Source organism: Pectinophora gossypiella, chromosome 3, assembly GCF_024362695.1.
Source record: "Pectinophora gossypiella chromosome 3, ilPecGoss1.1, whole genome shotgun sequence".
Classification (NCBI taxonomy): Eukaryota; Metazoa; Arthropoda; class Insecta; order Lepidoptera; family Gelechiidae; genus Pectinophora; species Pectinophora gossypiella.
This window is the reverse complement of record NC_065406.1, coordinates 11654385-11676806: the sequence shown is the minus strand read 5'-3', so window position 1 is coordinate 11676806 and position 22422 is coordinate 11654385. Positions and strand designations below refer to the sequence as shown.

General features: G+C 39.3%; 3 protein-coding genes across 7 annotated transcripts in view; 1 reads left to right on the top strand and 2 right to left on the bottom strand.

Moving 5' to 3' along the window:
• Positions 1-21: 21 nt before the first annotated feature.
• On the bottom strand, positions 22-1450 carry LOC126381746 (steroid receptor RNA activator 1-like). The gene is made up of 3 exons (XM_050031208.1): positions 1260-1450; positions 750-1172; positions 22-589 (listed from the first exon to the last, which is right to left on the bottom strand). Exons 1-3 carry the CDS (start codon positions 1285-1287, stop codon positions 435-437), a joined length of 606 nt encoding a protein of 201 aa, XP_049887165.1. The 5' UTR covers positions 1288-1450; the 3' UTR covers positions 22-434.
• A 584-nt stretch (positions 1451-2034) lies between these two features.
• Positions 2035-3801, top strand: LOC126381739 (stromal cell-derived factor 2). The gene is made up of 4 exons (XM_050031198.1): positions 2035-2175; positions 2375-2570; positions 2822-3046; positions 3302-3801. The coding sequence occupies exons 1-4, from the start codon at positions 2088-2090 to the stop codon at positions 3471-3473; spliced, it is 681 nt and encodes a 226-aa protein (XP_049887155.1). The 5' UTR covers positions 2035-2087; the 3' UTR covers positions 3474-3801.
• An 87-nt stretch (positions 3802-3888) lies between these two features.
• LOC126381724 (serine/threonine-protein kinase polo) overlaps positions 3889-22422 on the bottom strand; it is a 40794-nt gene continuing 22260 nt past the window's right edge. For 4 of the 5 annotated variants that reach the window (XM_050031178.1, XM_050031177.1, XM_050031179.1 and 1 more), the window contains 11 exons: positions 12732-12854; positions 11977-12201; positions 10826-11030; positions 10352-10544; positions 9699-9809; positions 8623-8849; positions 8085-8218; positions 7248-7429; positions 6234-6367; positions 5236-5348; positions 3889-4952 (listed from right to left, as the gene is read on the bottom strand). In XM_050031178.1, coding sequence (XP_049887135.1) covers positions 4758-4952; positions 5236-5348; positions 6234-6367; positions 7248-7429; positions 8085-8218; positions 8623-8849; positions 9699-9809; positions 10352-10544; positions 10826-11030; positions 11977-12201; positions 12732-12830 — 1818 coding nt within the window. In that variant the 5' untranslated portion in view covers positions 12831-12854 and the 3' untranslated portion in view covers positions 3889-4757. Of the gene's footprint in view, positions 4953-5235; positions 5349-6233; positions 6368-7247; positions 7430-8084; positions 8219-8622; positions 8850-9698; positions 9810-10351; positions 10545-10825; positions 11031-11976; positions 12202-12731; positions 12991-22422 lie in introns of those variants that run through there. The other variant, XM_050031181.1, reaches the window with a different exon arrangement.

Below are 22422 nucleotides of genomic sequence, written 5' to 3'. Positions count from 1 at the left end.
AGTAAGAATAAAAATAAAATGTAAATATTACTACTTATTTGTTTTATTTACATTTATCACACTTACATCCGCCCATGTCTCACAGCATTGTGCATGGCTTAACAAAAAATATGGTTGCAACCCAAAATGTTATCACAAAACTTTACTTACATGATTAATATCACTATTCACACAAAATGTATAAAAATATGAAACAATTACATTTATGTACACATGGCTGACAAAATAATTATAAACAACTACAATAACTGGTAAAATGCAGTTAATGTTACATTACATTGTATTGGAATATAGCTGAAATTAAATAAGAGTATGGAATTGACTAAACAGTTTGAATTTTTTTCATGTCCTATAAAAAGAAGAGCAATATTGCTAACATTTTTGAACCATTTTATATTGTACTGCTTTAAACAACTCAACTCTCTGTAGCAAATCTATTCCTTATCAATGGCCAACAGCTCTGAACGAGCAATGCAGTGATGTACAAGTTGTTTGACTCCCGGCATCCAGGTCCCAACAACACTCACATAGTCCACCATCAGTGCTCGGTGGATATCATCTGCTTTGCTTGGCTGGTCATCTTTAAGAGCTGCAAAAGAATTCAAATTAGATTCTTATATGAAACTTATTACTAATTTTAGTAATTAATTTGTGCTCTAATTCAATCATGATTTGGTCAGTCAACCAATGAGTTCAGTTATTTTCATGAAACTAGTTTACAGTTACTGTTAGAATGCTCTAATAATTACCATGTGCTAGATCCTTCATGTGAACTTGTATCTGTGTGTTAAGTTTCCCACTCGACCACATCTCTTCCATTACTCCAATTCTCTTCTTAATGTCGTTTGATTTGGACCCTAATTCACTGCTACTGTCTAAGAACTCTAACAATATGGTCTTTACTTCTATTAGAACACTTTCACTGTCAATGTTCTCATTATTTGTGGTTTCAAAAGCAGGTTTTTGTGAGTTAGGTATAGGTATGGGCGGTGCAGTAGGCAGAGGCGGCAGGTTGACGGGAGGGGTCGAGCCCGCAGCGGGAGTATTCCCAGTGCCCGATAGTGGGAACGCCACTCTTTTGTTGAGGAAATTGCGCGGCCTGCCAGGCGTTGTTGTCTGTTGAGCGTTGTACGAGAAAGTCGGTGGATCATTCCAACCGGGATCGTAAGGGACTGAAAATATAAACAGGCATTACACAAAGGAAACTGAGTTTCGCGAAACATATTGCAACATAATGAACATACTGCGTGTACACATACCTTTTGACACGTTATTGCAATTTTCCATTTTAGCGAAGTTACAAGATCAGGGGTTAAAAGTTTATAGTACTTTAATTGATCAGCCTGATTAGTAAGATTTTGTATAAATACTTATGCAAAGAACATGAGAAGAATAAATAAGCAAATAAACTAACAAACAATTTAGGTAAAAGCACCCAGACCAGCTGATAATGACATGTGTCACTTTAGTAGGGATGTTACAAAAACCGGTAATGAAGAAACCGATAAAAACTAAATTGCACAGCTGATTAAGTGAGTATCAAAAACAAAAAATAAAAATAAGTTGTCGCTGGCTGTTGTTGTATGTGTGGCTGTTCTTTGCCTAATGCTATTATAATTAAAAAAATATTAGTTGTCATTATTTTGGTTTCAGGCTTTTTGGCGGGAAACGGGAACGGGACAGTTGCTTTCTTCATTGAATGATCTAAATAATTAATACGAAGTGGTGTTTTGTGGTTGATGATCGCATTAAGTTAGTCGGAAGACATTCGCGAGTGTTATTATATTGGAGTATTCAATAAACAAAGTGTATCTGCCTATTTTCGCTTCGTGTCAAGAAGCCGCTTCATAACTCGAAAGTTTATGCGGACTTTCGAGTTAATTCGTTTGGGGTTCGGAGTAGGAGTCTACTCCGAGGGTGGGGGCTTAGGTTTCATCATCATCACCTTTCATCATTTCATCATTCATCAAGAAAAAAAATACGTAAGACATGGCTGTATGGGCATAGTTCCCTTTGCCTTACCCTTCGGGGAAAACCAAAACAAAAAAAAAAAAAATAATATTTTGGTTTCAAGGGGAGGTGTAACGATGGCTTTTTCTAATTTATATTGTAGTTGCTCCCGTAATTTAACAGTTGTCGTTTTTTTAACACTGTGGTTAAGTCAAGGAACAGAAGGTGTGTATTAATTTGGGATTTTTTAACATATTTAAAGTTGTATTGTGCACGTTTCTGTACCGCAATCTTAATCATTACGTGGCCTTATGTTATGGGAGGAAAATCTTGATAAACTTTTGATTTATCGTTGTATATTGAATTAAAAAATGTTTCAAATTTTATATTTGTTGTCTAATGTGTGGATAATTATTGGTTGCAGGTTCTAAGGCGGAGTATGTAACATGCGGCACTATTTTGAAGCTATTCAACACTGACTTGCGGCTGCGGTTACATTCGCATGATGTGAAGTACGGCTCGGGCTCTGGCCAGCAATCGGTTACGGCGGTGGACGTCGCTGATGACCATAACAGCCACTGGCTCGTCCGAGCTGCCGCTGGCGAACCATGCAAACGAGGGTAAATTTAGTTTTGCTTTCCTTAAACTGAACTGAACTACTCATCATCATCAGCCCATTAACGTCCCCACTGCTGGGGCACGGGCCTTCCCTATGGATGGATAGGGAGGTTGGGCCTTAAACCATCACGCGGGCCCTGAACTACTAATCAAGACTATTTTTCATTATGCCGTAACTAAGTTTAGTCATAAACACACACATACCCTCTCACACTACACACTGTGTGTATTCACCAATTGATTTATTTTTCAGTGTGCCAATCAAATGCAATACCAACATCCGTCTCCAACATGTGGGCACTAAGAAGAACCTGCACTCGCACTACTTCTCATCGCCGCTATCAGGGCACCAGGAGGTGTCATGCTATGGGGACGACGATGGAGAAGGGGATAGTGGAGACTATTGGACTGTTGTCTGCAATAATGACTTCTGGAGGAGAGATAGTCCAGTCAAATTTAAACATGTTGATACTGGAGCGTAAGTTTATATAATAAATCAAGCATGCCTCTAATGGAGTGAACAGAACATCAGTAGTCAGATGATAACTTGCAGCCACTTTTTATATGACGATAGCAGCTGATCTGTTCTATTTATGTTCACTCTCCCAAGGCAGAATAATATAAGCAATTTTTTATCTGAATTTGTTTAACCTGACTTCATTTGTAATTGAATTTTTTTTTACATTCAGGCTAGAGAAGTTGACTTATTGCAAATTGTTTACTTTTCTTCCAGATTCTTAGCAGGGTCTGGGCGAACATTTGGCCGACCAATCAATGGACAAGGAGAAATAGTTGGTATCACATCTCAGTATGGAGCCTACACCGACTGGCAAGCCAAAGAGGGTCTATTTGTACATCCCAGTGACCCCTTACCACATCAACATGCTATCCACTCAGAACTCTAGCCAGTTATAATGTTATGCTCCTGTGGTAGGGCCACCTTAGTTTGTCAAGTATAATACACACACACAGTAAACGTAGTATACAGGAAAATATCTGCATGGAGGCACAAGTTTCTGAAAAGCTAAGGGGGTTTTGTCACAGAGCATCACACCTGTTATAGGATAATTATAGGATTTTTTAAATTAATACCCAGTCTTTTTTAAGTTCTTAATAGTGAGAATAATGTTATGTTATGAATTTTATGATATAAATCTGGACAAAAAGTGCAAATAATTTCAACTGTGTTTATAATAAAGCTGTCACAATTAAAAAAGTTCCTTTTTTGGTGTATGTAGTTGTTATAAATGATTGTTCACTGGCATTCACTTCCTAAATTTTCATTGTGAGAATAAATAGGAAAATATACAAATACAAACACAGGTTTTACTCATATCTTTATTGTCAAATCTGTTATTTTACAGGAGGTAACAAACCTCAGAACTTTGAAGTTACAAATTGGCAGTGCTTCAACACCATCGAATCTGCTCTAATACTGACATTTTAACTTCTTTAACATACACATTTTACAATCATGTTCAATACAAATAAGCACATCTGTCATGAACTGTACCAATTAATTAATTAAGAAACCCTCAAGAAATTTATCTCCGATGCAACTGAAGCACAGAAACAAATGTTATAAAAATATAGTGTTAAAAACTAAATAAAAAGCTCCAAATGATCAGCAACCACGCACTCGGTCCCTCAGTCATGTGCGTCGCTATAATTTTAAAAAGTATGAAATCAACCAAAATTTAACTTATTGTAACTAACTAAACTCGAAGGCACTGACAAACTACACCCTGTCCCTAACGAGCCTGTCAAACCGACGTCGAGCCGGCACTATCCATCTAGTCCATAAGATTTTGTACTATTGACATTTTCAATATGTTCTGCTGGTAAAGTGAGCACATAATATACACCTGCATAGCAAGTGCAACCAGCCATCAACTTACACAAGTTCAGTGATAACTATTCTAATAAATAAATGTATTGTGGAAATTAAAACTATAACATCCAAGTAAGTAGTAAAATATATACCAAAGTTGATTTATTGTGACAAAGTGTTATAAAAATCACGAATAAACTAGAAAGGATTAAATAAAGGGCTCTGTCCACATCACTTCTGGAAGTGTACTAACCCTAGAACACTAGTCTTCGAGAATATGTCCTTCTTGGACATCTTATCATAATTCATTTAAATAATAATGTTTACTTGTGTGTCCTCAGTGAGAGCTGCACTGAGGCTAGCACAGTTTGTTGGCGAGTACACTGTTTATTTTTTCTAGCGCGTACGTGAGGTTAGTGTAAAGCTTCTTGTCACAGCCCTTCTCTTCTATGGTAGTGAAACGGAATGTTCGGAAGTTCTTGTCCACGTCGATGTATGTGACCGCTTGCATGAGCGGGCACAGGATTATCTTTGTGTGGTCTTGGAAGTTTATCTGTGGGACAAAAATATGAATTATATATTTTTTAATTTAAAATGAACATTTAAGAATGTGGACAACCATACAAGTTGAGATATGCAGTGTGGAGATAGAAAGACATTGCAGTATGTTTGGGTTGTAATGGTCCAAATGACTCAAAGAACCAATCAATCCAAAGATACTTAAAAGATGGTGGAAGGGGCCTGTTGCGCGAAATATTACACCACGCACTTAATTGACCGATTGATTGAAGACATCTACACAACATAATTACAAATACTTTGTGTGATAACGTTACCTGTAGCGTGCCGTTTGTGAGGTACATAATGACTGCGAGTGTGGTCCTGAACCATTGGTGCAGATGCGGCAACCGAGACAGCCCGTCGCTCTCTCTCACTGGCACCGACGCACCTGCAAATATACACTACTTTTTATCCACTGTCATAGAATAAGGAATAATAGTGCATATAGAATGGTAACTCACCGCCCCGCGACAAATCGTATCGGGCGCTGAGCTAATCAAAGTCACGGGGCATTTTCGAATTTTAGCTGATAGCATGTGATAGTTCTAAAATTAAATAATATATCTTTCTTGCAGTCACCACATGTATGACTATACTATGTTTGTCAAGAATAACAAACGAAAAAGGTTTTGAGAGCCAGTAATAAAATCTATACATACATACATACATAAACTCACGCCTATTTCCCACCGGGGTAAGCAGAGACTATAGAATTCCATTTGCTTCGATCCTGACACACTTCTCTTGCTTCCTCCACATTCATCAATCGCTTCATACACGCACGCCGGTTCAGAGTAGATCGTATTGAACCTTTTCTAAGGACATCTCCAATTTGGTCATCATAAGTCCTTCTCGGTCTTCCTCTGCCAGCCCTACCATCAACTTTCGCTTTATATACCGCTTTTGCAATCCTATTATCCTTCATCCGCTCTACGTGTCCAAACCAACCTAACATTCCCTTCTCAATCCTAGTCACTATATCGTCTTTTATACCACATCTCTGTCTTATCACACTGTTTCTCACTCTATCACTCAACTTCACACCGCAGATGCTCAATCTATACATAAGTCATAAACGCGAAAGTCACTCAATCTCAGAAACTACAAGTGTTAGAAGTCTCAAATTTTGCATCCTTTTAGGACGTAGGTGTTCGCTGAGACAGGATTTAGAAATGTCTGTGAAACTTCTAGTTATAATGATGGTTTCACGCGAACGAAGTCGCAGCTAAGAGGTAGTACAGCTAGTAATGTATATAGGATAAATCTGACGTACCAGCTTTCATGAGGTGTTCGGTCATATATCTGCGGAAGTATGTGAGCAGCTTCATCTTCTTGTCGAGCTCGGGCGGGTACTCGCGCATCGTCATGTACTGCTCCTGGCCCTGCCGGTTGATGTAGTGCACGTTCCTGGAGGATGACAAGTGCTTAAGTCAGGTTTGCACAGCAGACAAGTGTTGAGGTTGGTCAGTAATTGGATATTGTAAGAGAATAATCGCCTTATTAGAAAACGAAGACTAAAAATAACATAAGGGATTATGGGCGTCAGTTATTCATAATGGTGCGTATGAATGGGTGTTTCATTGTGGCGCGTAGTGGGTATCAATAGTTTAAGTAAATTGTAGTAATTTAAAGCGGAATGTTCATCAGGACAAACCCTTTTGGGGTTTATTTATGTGATCTATTGTTTTTAGTTTATAAGTTTGTATAAGTTTAAATAAATAAAAAAAAAAAAAGTTCGATAAACGACTTTCCTGACAGGGTTATTATTGAGCCGCTAAAGGTTTCTAACGTGGCTTATCTGACAAAAATGTACTTAAAAATATCGTGTACCGTTAGTTTAATGTGCTTTCTGAAGCACGGGATTAACTATTATTATATTTCGGACAACTAGCCAAATCAGTTACTTTTTATTAAACGTCAAAACACGAAATTACTATGGAATTTGTATGAAAAAGCAACTTGAGACGTCGTAGAAAAAGTGACAAAATGTCGCACTTATTTTTCTTCATTAAAATTCATAAATAAGTTAAACGGAAAAATGAAAATGTTTTGGTCACCTTTAGATCCGTTCATAATTTATGTTTGACCTAGGAAACTATCCAACACTCCTAATGTCCTAACAAAGCTAGGGATAGTCTCATAAGGTGACTATTGACAGAGCCCTCCCCAGGAAAGTCATAGCAAACAAATGGAAGTATAGTGGGGCATAGTGACGTCATCACAAATGGAAGTTTAGAGGTCAGGAATAATATGCAATTTCAGGTTTCTCGTGAAGATGAAGACTCACAGGCCGTTAGCCAGCATGATGAGCTTGGTGGTGTCGTTGAACATGACGCCGACGCTCTCGTCGCACAGCTGGTAGCCGAAGCCGTACTTGTCGCTGTAGTCGACCCACTTGCCCACCCACACCAGCGGCTGCGCGGCCGGGTCGCTCAGCTCGTCTGTCAGGCATTCAGGCCGGCACATCAACTGGGGAATGGGAAAAATATTTAGTATTTACATTTAGGCACTAACTAGACACACATGTCACACCTAAAAACACGCCTGTTTTCCACACAGGTAAGCAGACACTACGGAATTTCGTTTGCTTCGATCCTGACACACTTCTCTTGATTTCTCCACATTACAGTAAAGCACACTGACAGTAAATGTATCTAAATATAGACGCGATATTAGATAATTAAAACACATAATAAGGGGTTCTTACCGCGTTTAAATCAGGGATATGAGACTCCTGCTTCCGGCTGCTTTAAACGCGGTAAGAAAAAGAAGAAGATATTAGATATTGGGTCTTCAGTTTTAAGTTTCAGATAAACACCCGCGTGTCTCTCTTGGATACCTCAGTGAAACACTACAAGATTTACGTCTTGATATTCCGTCACAGACATTCAATCGATTCCGAACTATTTGGAAAGGACCTTCAACTCCGAACGTTGTTAGTTCGAATCCCGCATTCATTAATTCGAATTTATGAACTCAAGTGTGCGTGTACGTCCTACCGACGCGGAAAATGTTCTTGCTTGCTTGCTGTGATTAGTCGATTGCTCTGCGGCTCAGCTCCCCGCTCCATGTTCCAATGTCTAGCAGTTGCCTTATTATTACATAAGTTACTCTGTTTGTTTACCTTATTAGAGAGCAGGCGCGCGAGTTGGTCCCGCAGTGCGATGAGATTCTGGCGATGCGAGTTGGGTTCCACCGCTCGCGGCTCCGCGTTCAGCTCGCGCTTCATTGGCGAGTCCACAGCCATCGCCATGTGATCTGCTGACGTCCACAATTGTTAGAATAACGCACAGAAAGGAAGGAAAATCGTGCTTGCCCTTTTATGTATAGTCCTGTAGTCCCATTTGTATATGAAAGCAAATAAAAATGTTTAACATGATAGGAAAGTCAATGATTTTGTGTGGATAGTGTTTAATTATTCATTGACAAAGTTGAGAATTTTCAGATACAAAATGAAAGAGAGTTGCTCTTCTCTCTGATCTGAAAACAAGAAAAAATAAAGCATCTTATACCAGACACAAATATCACAAATACCAGTGGCATAGGTCATAGGACCCATGGTCCATTTAGTCCTGATACTAAGGTGCGAATTAGCCGAGTAGGCTACTCGAGGTTTCTCGTAAATTCCTAAGGATTATTTATTTATTAAAAAGTTGTCTGACCGTTGGTGTTGACCTCGTTGAGCGGGCGGCGATGCAGCGAGACGCCCTCGAGCTGGTCGGTCCTGGGCGCGGTGGTGAGGCACGACAGCGGCAGCGCGGCCGGCATGATGCCCGACGAGAAGAACTCGTGCTGCAACAGCTTGTCCACCGACGGCCGCCGCGCGGGGTTCGACTGCAGTTGCAGTACTATCATCGATGCTGCGGGCTTGCGCAGCGATGACGGGATCCTGGTTATAATTATTGTGTTGTTGAGTGTTACGGAGGTCGTCAAAATGTTGTCGCGTACTGGACGACATCGGACAATGCGGCGTTATGGCGCCGTTCAAGATCTCGCCATACTGCTGGCGTGACGGGGCGTTGCCGTCGTGCCGGTAGTGTGACGTATCTTCTAAATCTAAGTATGTTAGAACAGCAAGAGCTTCATAATTGAAGCCGATACCGCTTTGCTCGCTGTCGTCCATATCGCGTCCTCGACTGGTAACATTCTTGTGTTTTGTTAATCGTGCGCTGTTGGATTGACGGTTCTGCCATCATTGTTTGTGCCTTGTCTCAATGTTTTTCGAGGTGACTGACAATTCAGATAATGAGCAAGTCAGAGATATTATTTTATGGGACGTTAGTTATGTGTTACCCTTTAGTAGTCCAGCGGATTAATTAGTCTTGGTAGAATTCGATCTTACCAATGACTTTAGTTAAAGTAACTCAATTTTAGTACAGATTGAATAGTTTTATGGAAAAGCTGTTATATTTTTATGTGGAAAAAATTAAGAAGCTTTAATTTGTAAATTTTAACTAGTCTCAAGAATCTATTAGCTTTAGTACTTTCCAGTTTATGTATATCAAAGATAAATGGTGTAGATACAGAAACAATTTACAACATTAATGTGTTAGTTATAATCAGAAAACTGTATAGTTATCACATTACGGTTTTTTTCACACAAAGCAGCTGTTAAGACAATCGTAGACTTTATTTTGGACGCAGATCATGAGAAGGCACACATTTTGGACATTTTAGGACACAAAGCGAGTGGCACGTATCGGAAGCCATCGACCACCACCACGAGTAGTATATCCACCTGAGTCGATGGTTGACCGTGTTATCGGCGACCACCGCCTGCGCATATCGAGTACCCAACTTATGCCAGGGGCCCGCGCAACACACACGCATCGCGAGTGATACGCCGTCGCTATGTGTGGAAAATACAGACAGTTCAAGATACTGAAGTTTTTATATCCATTACAGCTATAAGATGAGATATTGATGGTAACTTTTTAAGGATGTTGGTTCATACAAAAACAGACGGGCGGAAAACAAAGTGATCCTATAGGGGTTCCGTTTTTCGTTTTGAGGTGTGCAACCCTAAAAAGATACATTTACTCGCGCAGGGTTACAACTGGCTCAAGACATTAGAAGACAACTTGCGGAAATTTTCGGTAGTACCATTGAACTGGAATGTCCAGCCTATTTAGGCAGTACCTAACTTAAATGCTATGATGGCTGTTTTAATATTTGTCGAATCCTGCTCATTAAGTTTCGACAGTAATAATAGTTTATTTTATAACTATATTGACGGGACAGCTTAGGGAAACTCACAAAGAGAAAATAAAGATAAGGGATTTTTTCTTATTTAATTTTACTCTTTGCTGTACATTATTATGTAACAGCCATCATAGCGCGCCGGTAGTTTAGCTTTGCTTGAAGTTTCAATGTATAAGTTAAGAATGTTACCTGTATTCACACTGCTTGATCCTCTTGTAAGTGTCTTTGAGCGTGGACGTCTCAAACGGCGGCTTGCCAACGAGCAGTGTGTACATGATGCAGCCCAGACTCCAGATGTCCACCTCGAACGAGTGCCCCTTCTTGGTCAGGATCTCTGGGGCTATGTAGTTGGGGGTGCCACATAGAGTCTGCTTTCTCTCCCCTGTGAAGTTATAGATAGAGGGTCAAACTTGACTAAACACATTTTCATGCAGCTACTAAGTGTCACTTTATTTGTGAAGAAGTTATTTTGTGATTAGTTTTGATCTTAAGACATAGGATTTAAAAATGAAACACTAGATTTCATTTAAAAATGCTTAATACAAACTGTGAGACAGTTTTTTTTTATATACATATATGTTTAGGGACCTAATTCAAGCCCATGGAAAAAAGCCCCTTGGTCTCTGTGAAAAAAAAGAACAGTTTAATAACAATTATCTTTACCTTCATATTCAATCCGTGCAGCAAGACCGAAGTCTCCAATTTTGACGTGGAGGTCGTCATCGAGGAACAGGTTCCCGAGTTTTAGATCACGGTGGATGATGCGCTTGCTGTGCAGGTACTGCACTCCCAGCAGGATCTGGTGCATGTAGAATCTTGTCTCCGGCTCTGTGATGGCTTTCCTCCGCTTGTGCAGCTCCATCATGGACTGGCATTGGAGAATAATTATTTTTTTATTTGTTAGGAGAGCATGTATGTGTGTGCATGGTTGTTGAGGTTGGTAATCCACCTCACAACCCATACAATAAGGAGAAGAGAAGGAGAGCCTGTGACCAGCAGTGTGATATACCTATATGGTCTTAAGGCATTACTTATGGTATAACTTTCAAAGAAAAAAAAAGTTTAACTTTAACTATTGTGTCTGGAAATCTGAGCCACAGGGGATATAAAAATATGGTGTTGTTTATATTACATATGTTTATTTTTTTCAGTAATAAAAATATATTAAGCAATCAAGATTTAAGAAATAAAAAGTAAAATATGTTTATTTCATAAAGAAAATTCATTTTAAAAGGGTGTGGAGGAAATTGTATGTTTCAAAGAATAGAGTAACTAACATAAGTTTTATTTGGAGGCAAGACAAGTTCTGCAAGTGCCAATGTCCTTCACAAGGCCAATAAACTGCTCCACAAACAAATTATAGGTTTATACATGTAAAGAATTATTCTGTAATTATTATCAGAGAACTGTCCTAAGGGCACCTGTAAACCAGGTGGGAGTGGTTTACAGGTATTAGAGTATATTGTTTATTTATTCTCAAATCATGGTATTTTTGTTCTAAGCTGTATCAATTGTAAACAAACACTAGCTGATCCATAATCCTATTTCTAAGTGGACATGGACAATTACCTGGAAGAATTAACTACTTTACCCATAAGGCTGCCTGTTGTGCCAATTGTTTATATAATGTGTTTCTTTTGTGTGCAAAAGAGACTTATTATATTGTAGGTGATCAGTAATAACTTACAGACACTTAAATGTGATGGTGTACCGGCAGCTTACCAGCACATTTTCAAAGCCCATCATGTTACAGAATGTAACATACATTTAAATATTAAAATGAATGAATAACAAAATACGGAAGAAATACTCACTCGTCTCTTACAAAGTTCAAGTATAATATAGATATTAAGGGAGTCTTCGAAGAAGCTGTGGAAGCCGACTACATGCTTGTGTTGCAAGGAGCGATGTATGGAGATCTCCTGCGCCATCTTCTCCTTCTGACTCGATTTCACCATCAGCTTCTTGGAGACTATCTTCCCTGCATACACCTGGTCGTTTGACATGTCCTGGATCTCGTAGCATTTTGCAAAGCCACCCTACAAAACGTATGAATGAAGTTAATAACGTAAAATTATGACTTCATTTACTGATTGTGAAACTCAAATCACATGTATGTATATGAGTTGTGTGTAAATAAATGATTGACGAGTTTTCAAAATAGAGTATGATAAATATAAGACAACAAATGTGTCTTGCTTGTTATTTAACAACAATGACACAAAATTTAAAATAATATGCTTGCAGTAACGTCGTTGTCGTTAGACACCTGTTACATTAATCTAAGAATAAATTATATAATGGCGGTTTGAATTCAAAGTTATGCAATTTTGATAATTTCGATTTGTAAATGATGTTAGAGACAAGTTAAACTAAAATTTTCTGCGGTATTGCAAGCCAGCACAAGCGGTTATTCCGCGAATTTCTGTAACGGTTCTTTCTATTATTTCAAATGCTTTCAGTGATTTTATCATTATTTTCTTGTTATTTATAAAATGAAATAGTCCAGTAACGTAATAGTAATGTAATAAATACACTAAAAACGATAAAATAGTAAAATACCACTTACCTTTCCAAAAAATCTTAACCTTTGATATGTGCTATTTGTTTGAGGATCACGTATAAATTCAGGGATTTCCTTCTTCTCGTCTTCCTTGATCGACGTCATTTTAAACTAACTTATAAATGTAAACTAAAACCAAGTAAAATATTAATAATTAACAATAAATTGAAGATGATTGTTGACAAAATCCACAAAGGAGATTTCAAACGGTTAACGTTTGAAGTGAACTTTTGAATTTTGAAAGCTGTCTGTCTGTTGTACGGGCTGTTGCATGAATTTTGAACGGTTTCATTTTACGACCAATGAGATCGCGTATATTTCTACCAAGATTGCCCACCAAGTAAATTCAAATACTACCAAAAGCCAAGTTTCTTTTATAAAGAGTTATTTCATTGAGTAATAAATAACTTTTTAGTAAACTAAAATAATGGAAATATATAAAAACTAATTTGAATATTAAAAAATATTGAATAATAATAGTTTTGATTATTAATTAGTTATTTCATACCACTCTCACCTCACAACTTCAGTCATTTATTATTCAGAGTTATAAAATGGCAACACAATCATATGATACAAAATATTGTTGTTTCGATCACACCGTTGCAGAATTTCACAAGAGTAAGTGAGATAACAATAGCAAATGAAAGAAAAATATACAACGGAAACGTATTCTAATTCTACCAAACTTACTGGCGCCAATTTTTAAAATTTGCAGTCTGCGTTTCGTGTGTATTTGGTGTATATTCATTTGCAATCTTAGACGCGTAGGTGAGAAAAAACTTATCTATAAAATATTTCATGTTAGATTCGATTCATACTTATCCGGAATATTTATACTTGTTGTTTCTTCATTAAAGTCGCTAGTTTAGATTTTATTATCAAGTTCTCCTTTGAGGATAGTTTGATAGATAAGATTTCATTTGATAGATGTTTCTTCTATTCTCTTTGCGTTGGTTTTATTTGGTGATGGTTGGTTAGCACGGAAATACTTATTATTTCACTGTCGGTAGGTATAACGGTAAAAAAATTGATAAAGTGAAGTAAAGATAATTATGAGAGTCAATTTCTAATAGCAAAGGGTCTAGCAGGTATGTATCTAGAAACTGTAGACTTTATTGGAATACGCTTTATGAGAAGTACGTATTCGATATTTCTTGGTACCCTTTATTATTATCCTTGTAGTTCACACAGAGTTATAGAATAGGTAATTATCACGTTAAACCTGAACAGCGCCATCTATATTGTTTGTGAACGTAGCCTGGAAAGTCCCTCATTCACACTTAAAATATTTATTTTCAGAATATGTACTTACTTTTTGGGTCAACAATTTAATGATATCTACTATCTAACGATATGCTATATTTGTATCGAGGATGATACATTGAATAAGATACCTAATTAAACTTGCAAAATGGTAGCAATCACTAGTTGTTTATGTTTTTTAAACTTATTTACGTGGTTTTCTCTGGCTATAGGACGGATTCGATGTGAGCATTTTATTTTGTACTTTAGTCACACCCCGGACACTTAATACAAACAACCTCGTTTTACACATACACTACACATTGACATTATCGTACACGCGCATCTGTGTGTGTGACGTCGGACACCATACGATGCAATTCTAAACTATGTTTGAGGGGGGGTGAGGTACCCTAGCTCAGACGCTGGTGGGGAACGGAGAGTTGCCGTTCTATACATAGTACATAGAGGTCAAATCCTTATTCCTTATTCTATGCTTTACTTTAAACAGGTAGGTTCGGTTGTCTTTGTTGACACTGTTGTCTCAAACGGGGAGCGCCGGTTTGAACTGCGGTACCGGACTTCCACCAATGAGTTATAAATTTATCTTATGTGCAGTTGTCACTAACACAATGGGCTCGACCATTGTAGACGGCGATATGGCTCACCACCTATCACGAGGTATAACAGAAGGCTCGGTGAGGTGTCGGTACCTAATTCATCTTGCGATAGATGTACCTCCCGTATGATGGATAGATGGTCTACCCTATTGGGATATATCTAGTCATGAGCCTACGTTATGTCAGATAGATTATTTTCGTTACTTCCTTATGTACCTACCTACTTATTGGTATTGAGTTAAAGGACGTTATATACGATTCCGACGACCCGATTACGCTAGCTATAGAGGCGGCCAATTAGCTCGCGACAAGAAACACTTCAGGAGGACCCTGATACCGACCCTGCCGGAGTGGTCGACGATTTTCCTCATTCGGCGCTTACCGCTATCGACCCACTAGGGTCGATTAATTCTTCCAAATATGATCCCCTCAGACGACGCCCTAAGCCGAGGTTCGCGCCGAGCTGGGCGCCCACCCTCAGGCCTGTTATCTTAAATTTTGTACCGGGTGAGAGCCCGTAGCGTGCCCTATTTATTCGGCCAAGTAGTTATGCCATCTGCGGCAAATCTACAATAAGTCACGTTAAAAAAATTGATTCATATCATAATTCCATCCAAAATTGAAGATTCCTCCGTCTAGGTATACTACTACCCTTTCGTTAAAAAAAACCACCACCACCACCACTACTGGGTTTGATGAAACTGGTAATCCACCTCACAAACAACATGATAGAAGAAGGTTTAGAAAAAGAGCTCATTATTTTAAGTTAAGGTTGATGCACACAGAACTAGGAAAGTGGTAGGTGCTGCTCCAAACAACATCTGGAACCGTGGGAATCTTCTCCCACGTTACCGGCTCTGTTTGACGAGAATGTGATCTCAAACTATTTCACCTGAATCGCATAATTACTTTGAATAAGATCATTAACTTTGTGTTCTTGCAAATAAATAATTGATTATGATTATGAAATTCACAGTGGAAGATACAATAAGTGAAGAAGATTTACAGAAGTTTCGGAATGTAGAAAATATAATAAGGATGAGAAAATTAGAACCAACCCAACGATTAACTTATAATATACAAGTATGTAGGTATCTCTATTTTATGTTCATTACAATAACTTTATGTTTCAGCCAAGTTATTTTTGACTAGATGCTTAATAAATCTAAAATAAGTATTTATGCACACATTGCATGTAGTTTCCCCTGAGATGGCTGGCTGAATCTTTTTGGGTTAACTTAGTTCAGCTGTCAATCATCCGTCCCTTTCCTTTTCGGCGGATAAGAAAATGACAGGTATAACTTAAAATAAAATTAGATGGTGTCTACAGGAATTAGCACCGTAACGTTAAAATTAAAAAAAAAAAAACCGAAATTCGTGAGCAGTTTATTTATACGCTGAAATTGGAAAAGTATGCAAAAGAAGAACTTCTGATTTTTTTATATAGGTTTCTGTCTGTATACGGAGATAGCGTGTATCTATCTACGCTTAGTTGCGGCTATGTAAGTATAAAACCTGTGCGACGGGGACACTGTGGCTTATAATTATGGTACCTACTCAACCATTACCTTATCTGTGTTATGGCTTCTTTGGCTTTCGCTACCGTCTAACTTATGTATGCTTAATAGGTGACGAATAATGAACGCAGCAATGATATAATCTGCCTCGGTTCCAAACTCTTGCATCAGATCCTGACATGGGTCTACGGGAAACCAGTGGAGACCCCCATCAAAACACTAAGTAGTTACGTATTCTACTCTCGAGACCAACCTAAAGGAGTAGAGGTGACTAAAGCGGTTATTTCTGTTGATAGATGACGAACTAGATTGTGAGTAGGTATACTAGGTAAGTATAGTATTAAAGTTGAGGAGCTCGGTGGCGCAGCGGTATACGCGCTCGGTCTGCGATTGTTGAAGTTAAGCAACTTTCGCAAAGGCCGGTCATAGGATGGATGACCACAAAAAAAAAGTTTTCATCTCGAGCTCCTCCGTGCTTCGGAAGGCACGTTAAGCCGTTGGTACCGGCTGCATTAGCAGTCGTTAATAACCACCAATCCGCACTGGCACCGCATGGTGGTTTAAGGCCCGATCTCCCTATCCATCCATAGGGAAAGCCCGTGCCTCAGCAGTGGGGACGTTAATGGGCTGGTGATGATGATAGTATTAAAGTTAGAAATGAAAGCTAGAATAGTGAAAAGGACAGAAGCGTGTTGCTACTTTACACTGCGTCTGCAGTTAAACAGTCACCTCAAAAAATGTTCATTGGCCAATCATGGGCCCCGTACCTTTTAAAAGCACTACACCTGCTTTTACTACCTGCTAGGCGTCTCGGTTCGCACAAATACGTTATCAAGTGTCGAAAGCGGTACGTTTGCATGACGGACGTAATACGCTTCTGACGACCCGATTCATTGGTGTATAATATGTTATTAGTTAACCTCATTGATTCTATTACCGCGATCCCGACGGCCTAGTCGATGATTTCCCTCATTCAGTGCTTATCGCTATCGGCCCATTACATAGGTACTTACATAAACTGCCTATATACGTCCCACTGCTGGGCACAGGCCTCCCCTCAATCAACCGGAGGGGGCTTATCGCTATCGGCCCATTAGGGTCGATTAATTCTTTTAAATATAACCCTCTCAGACGACGCCCTGAGCCGAGTTTTGCGCAACTGGGCACCCTTAGGCCTGTTGTCTTAAATTTTGTACCAGGTGAGAGCCCTCAGCGCTCCCGTTTGTCCGGCCAAGTAGTGGTTTGTCATAATTATGCGGTTACAATTGCTACAATTTAGAGACATCGAAACAGACACAATAGATACGTTTGCAACTTGGGTGGGCTAGGCTCTCTCGTGAAAGATAAACTAAAACCACACCTCGGACACTTCATACAAACAACCTCGTTTTACACAGACACCACACATTGACGTTATCGTACATGCGTATCTGTCTGTGTGACTTCTGACACCATACGATTCAAGTCTAAACTATGTTCGAGGGGGGTTGAGGTAAACCTAGCTCAGCTGGTGGGGAGCGGAGAGTTGCCGTTCTATACGTTTTATAATTCCTTATTCTATGTTAGAACTAAACTGTTATGTTAAACTTTTTGCTGTTTAGGTGCAATCAAAGGAGAAGCTACAGTTCAGACTGATCGATTTCAGACGGCAAAGAGCAACTGTGATTCTTATTCATGGTTTTATGAGTTTTGGCAACGCGACTTGGCTCCGGGAGATGACCGAAGCATTTTTAGCATGGGTGGTTATGATAATTAATTAGATTTCTATTAACTAATTTCCCTACGCGATATATTAACCTACCGACGCCTTAATACTAATAGTAACCTTGACACCAGGTTTAATTAGGTCGGTCATTGATCTCACAACTGATAAGAGAGGAGAAGAAGCTTTTCTTGTTGTTCGTCGCTAGGAAGTCAGACTGTTTATTTCTGATTCCAGGGAAATTTGAACGTTATAGTAGTGGATTGGAGTAAGGGAGGAAGCACGTGGAAGTACTGGCAAGCAACGGCTCTTCTACGACATATCGGCACCGAAGTCGCTGGGTAAACAACTCTCTCATCTATATTATAGGTACTATGCCTATAGAAGGAGAAACTGACTGACTATCCAGCACATCACGTCCTCACAGCTCGACCGCTGGGATTAGAATGTTGAAATTTAAGTAGTTATTACAACATACATAAGTACTAAAGGCAATACATTTTCCGTTTATCTTTCGTATAAGATACTCTATCCTCTACGTTACTGTCAAATTAATCTACATTAACTGAGTGCAGGGGGGTTAAAATGGCCACATTGAAGCAATTCATCTAAAAAAGCAATATTGCAATTTGACATTTGCGCATATAAAAATAAGTGCGCAATGCAAACAATGCTTCGATGTGGCCTTTTTAACCCCCCTGATATTTTATTGTAGCCTTTTTAGAAGACTGAAAACTGAAGTGGCAGTCGATATAAAGCGCGTGCATTGTGTCGGACATAGTTTAGGAGCCCACATCTGTGGTTTCCTATCCAGAGATCTAGGCAAGGTTGGAAGAATTACTGGTTAGTATAGTCTGCTTCGTATACTATTCACTTTTAAGCGTACCGGAAGGTTTTTTGTCGCGTTCATAAGTATTGTAGATTCATGTTTGTTTTGAGTTGACAAAGAGCTTTAAATTAATAGCTAATACTTACGGGTGGGTTGGTACTTATATTGTCAACATAACTACACGTGTCTATGTTAGAACTGACTAAATTAACTATCACTTGAAATTTTGACGATAAAAGGACAACAATAAAGAAGAAGAATCGACTTTACTTCATGAGGCGTTTGGTGGTGATTGAAATGTGACGAGCTTGACATAGGATGGCTAGCGGCGTGATACCTGAAAGGCGACGATCGCTCATTGGTTGCCGATGCATGAGTAAAGATACAAGAAACGCTTCTGTCCAGCAGTGGACCGCAGGAAGCCTAACGTGATGATGAACATTGAAACTATGTGAAACCATTTTAGGCCTGGACCCAGCGCAACCGTGCTTTAAAACGACAGACACGAGTCAGCGGTTGTCGCGTAATGACGCAGATTATGTTGATGTTATACATACGAACGCTGCGTATTACGAAAGGCTTGGACTTGGATATCCGTATCCTATTGGTAATCTGCGTTTATTGCTTTTTATATTATGTAAATAAATAAAGAAAAACAGATTAAAACAAAATAGAGTACGTGAGCCATGTCACGGTACGGTCCTTTGGCTGCTTAAATAGCTTTGACAGCAGCAGTGTTGGTCAGGTTGGTTAACGACTTTATAAGCGACACGACAGAGGTAACATAATATACCTATGCTCCTTACTACCGTGCGTATGTACCATGTGTGTGTCTGAAAATGATAGGTCGGGGTAGCATCGGTAAGTACCTAAGGATTGTTTCCTTGGGCTTAAAGAAAATTTCACATCAGCGAGTTTCAAGTCGCTTGAAAGTTTTAGCATTTAGTGTAAGCACATTATTGTGTTGTAGATTACCTAAACGTTAAGGGCTGTTTTTGTCAAGTAGGTAGATAGGTTTAGCACGTTACGAGTAACACCCGTATTCTAAGATGTCCACTCGATTCGGTTTCAGCTGAGCATTCTGGTATTTTAAGTGGACACTTAGTCCTCGATTAGAGGACTTTATTTACTGGAGTCGAGAATATCATACTATCAACAAAATGTGATGAAATTTATGACGTCATGCCTTACTGGAACAAATTTGAGTTAAGGTTGAGGCGCCGTTTAAGAATACCGATTTTGAGCTGAATCGAAGAAGACCTTGAGGTTGCCTCATCTGGGGACGGAGTGGAGGATGGTTCGAATGAACATTTCAGAATAAGGGGGGGGGGGGGGGGGGGCTGTTAGTTTTGTTCAATAATATGATGGTCATCGATGGTAATGAGGGTGCAATATTTCAGGTACTTCAGACTTTTATCCAAACGCCGGCAGTACCCAGCCTGGTTGCGAGAATTGGGAGTATGAATCTAACTGGATCGGCGACTTTAAATGTAACTATTATACATTGTTTTTTTTATACATAACATAAACAGCCTATACACAGACCTCCCCTCAATCAACCGGAGGAGGTGTAGAGCAAACTCCACCACGCTGCTCAACCACCAGTGGAGGTGTTTTTACGGCCAACGGCTTAACGTGCCCTCCGAAGCACGGATTCAACTTACTTTTTCGGACAATCAGGTGATTCAAGCCAGCAAAGTCCTTAAGTACCAAACAAAGGACAGTCTCATAACGTGATTTCGACAATGTCCCCATCGGGAATCGAACCAGGACCTCCAGATCGTGAGCTCGCTCTAACCACTAGACCACAGAGGCTGTTTTTTATTATTATTCATTATTATTGTGGGTCACTTTAAGCTAGATAAGTTCGCGGTGCGTTTACCTTAGTTTAGTTTTATATAGCTACTGCCATTACATTACATTTTTGAATAATTATGTACCTCAGCACCATATCCACCCACCCTACCCATCCATGGGGAAGGCCCGTGCCCCAGCAGTGGGGACGTCAATGGGCTGGTGATGATGATGTTGATGATGTACCCCAGCAATGAGAAAAAGGTAATTTTATCACGTTAAAAGGGAACAACGCCATCTATCGTGTGTTTGGGTAACGTCGATTGGAAAGTCCCCCATTGTTATTTCACTGAAGGATATTTTAATGAATCTGTTTTCAGTAGGTTGGATGAGAGAAGCGATATGCAGCCATGGGCGCGCCTACCAGTATTTTACACAGTCACTGAAGTTTGCCAACAGTACCTGGTGTAGGTTCAAAGCAGTTCCGTGGAGTCCGGATAAACCAAGGCAAGTGCTGCTTTTTTGTATGTAATATATTCGTTGATTAAGAACTCACGCTAGGAAGGGAACACGTTACACTTACTTAGTCAGTATTTTTATTGACATGACTTATTGTGGATTTGCCGTTTAACTACTTACTTGGCGGGGATTTAGTACCTAAATCCTACGTACCTACTTGAGTAGACAAGAATTTGACTTTATTGACGTAAAAAGATTGATGAATGTGGAGGAAGCAAGAATTCCACAGTTTTTTGCTGAGTGCTGTTATCAGCACTAAATAGGTGTACTTATGTTTATGTATGCATATTCACCTGAATTAAAACACATACTTAATAACGGGTGCTTACCGCGTTTAAATCTAATATGAGACTCCTGATATTTCGACACTGTTGCAAATGCCATGATCACGGGGTGTGCCATGTTCAGCTGGTAGATAAAAGAGAGTGATCCCTGGGGCCTGTTTAATAAAACTTACAATTGTAAATTACAACGACAATTTGATGTTCATTACGTAGCTAATATGAAACTGCAAAATATTCGTGATCACACACTCCGCAATGTACATCAAATTGTCATTGTAATTTACAATTGTAAGTTTTATTAAACAGGCCCCAGGTCTAATAATCACATATTGACTAAGTATTTCAAGTGTGTCTGATGAACTGAGTTGTATGGTGGCACGAAGAAGGTGGAAACACTAAAGAGTGGAAAAAAGAAGAGAGGTTGTGGCGCTGAAGGAGGACAGCTCATGGCTGTTTATAATAATTTTGTTATTTGCAGCACCACGCCTAACCCTCAGACGTCATGCGACGACAGGTGGTGTCCGGACATGGGTATTAATGCCATAGGAACTGGTAGGAGTATAAGAGCCGAGGGCACTTTCTATGTCGCTACCGACGACAGGGAACCGTTTTGCAGTAAGTACCTACGTTATGGTCGCGCTAAAAGCAACTTAAATGATTTAATCTGAATGACTGCTGCAATGAGCATGTCATAGAACTAGACAATGAGAAGAAAAGAAAATTGTAGTTTTCTGCGTAATAATATCGGGCATATCGCACCGATGGTGGCCGGACACTGTACTGTATAGAATAATATGACATCGCATATCGCACCGGGCATATCGCACCGACGATGGCCGGACGCTACTGTATTGAATAATATGACATTGTAAAAAGTGTCTGTACCTGCTGGAAATTGTCTTCTGATAACTCGCTGCTCCATAAGATCTAAAACCCAAGAGGCACTTGTACGTCTCTAATATATAAAACCTGTAGGAGGTTCTTTTCGTGTGGTCGATAATCGACCTCACCAACTCTGGTGTCAGGGTTATTATTGAACCAAATATTTGTTTAGTATCTTTGCAGGAAATAAGAGTGGCAGTGCAGTCCATGCGATGCGGAGTCGCGCCCCCGCCTGTCGTGTTGGGATGTGTGTCTATAGTGTTTTTATTCTAATTCTATTCTAGTCGACTTACTTAATTGGATGA

Bases quoted from the DNA above. Each gene is read 5' to 3' on its own strand.
- LOC126381746 (XM_050031208.1), bottom strand. From the start codon at position 1,287: ATGGAAAATTGCAATAACGTGTCAAAAG. The intron at 1,173-1,259 runs GTATGTGTACAC...TTATATTTTCAG, and splicing joins TTGCAATAACGTGTCAAAAG to TCCCTTACGATCCCGGTTGG. The intron at 590-749 runs GTAATTATTAGA...ATTCTTTTGCAG, and splicing joins CATGAAGGATCTAGCACATG to CTCTTAAAGATGACCAGCCA.
- LOC126381739 (XM_050031198.1), top strand. From the start codon at position 2,088: ATGGCTTTTTCTAATTTATATTGTAGTTGCTCCCGTAATTTAACAGTT. The intron at 2,571-2,821 runs GTAAATTTAGTT...TTTATTTTTCAG, and splicing joins GGCGAACCATGCAAACGAGG to TGTGCCAATCAAATGCAATA. The intron at 3,047-3,301 runs GTAAGTTTATAT...CTTTTCTTCCAG, and splicing joins AAACATGTTGATACTGGAGC to ATTCTTAGCAGGGTCTGGGC.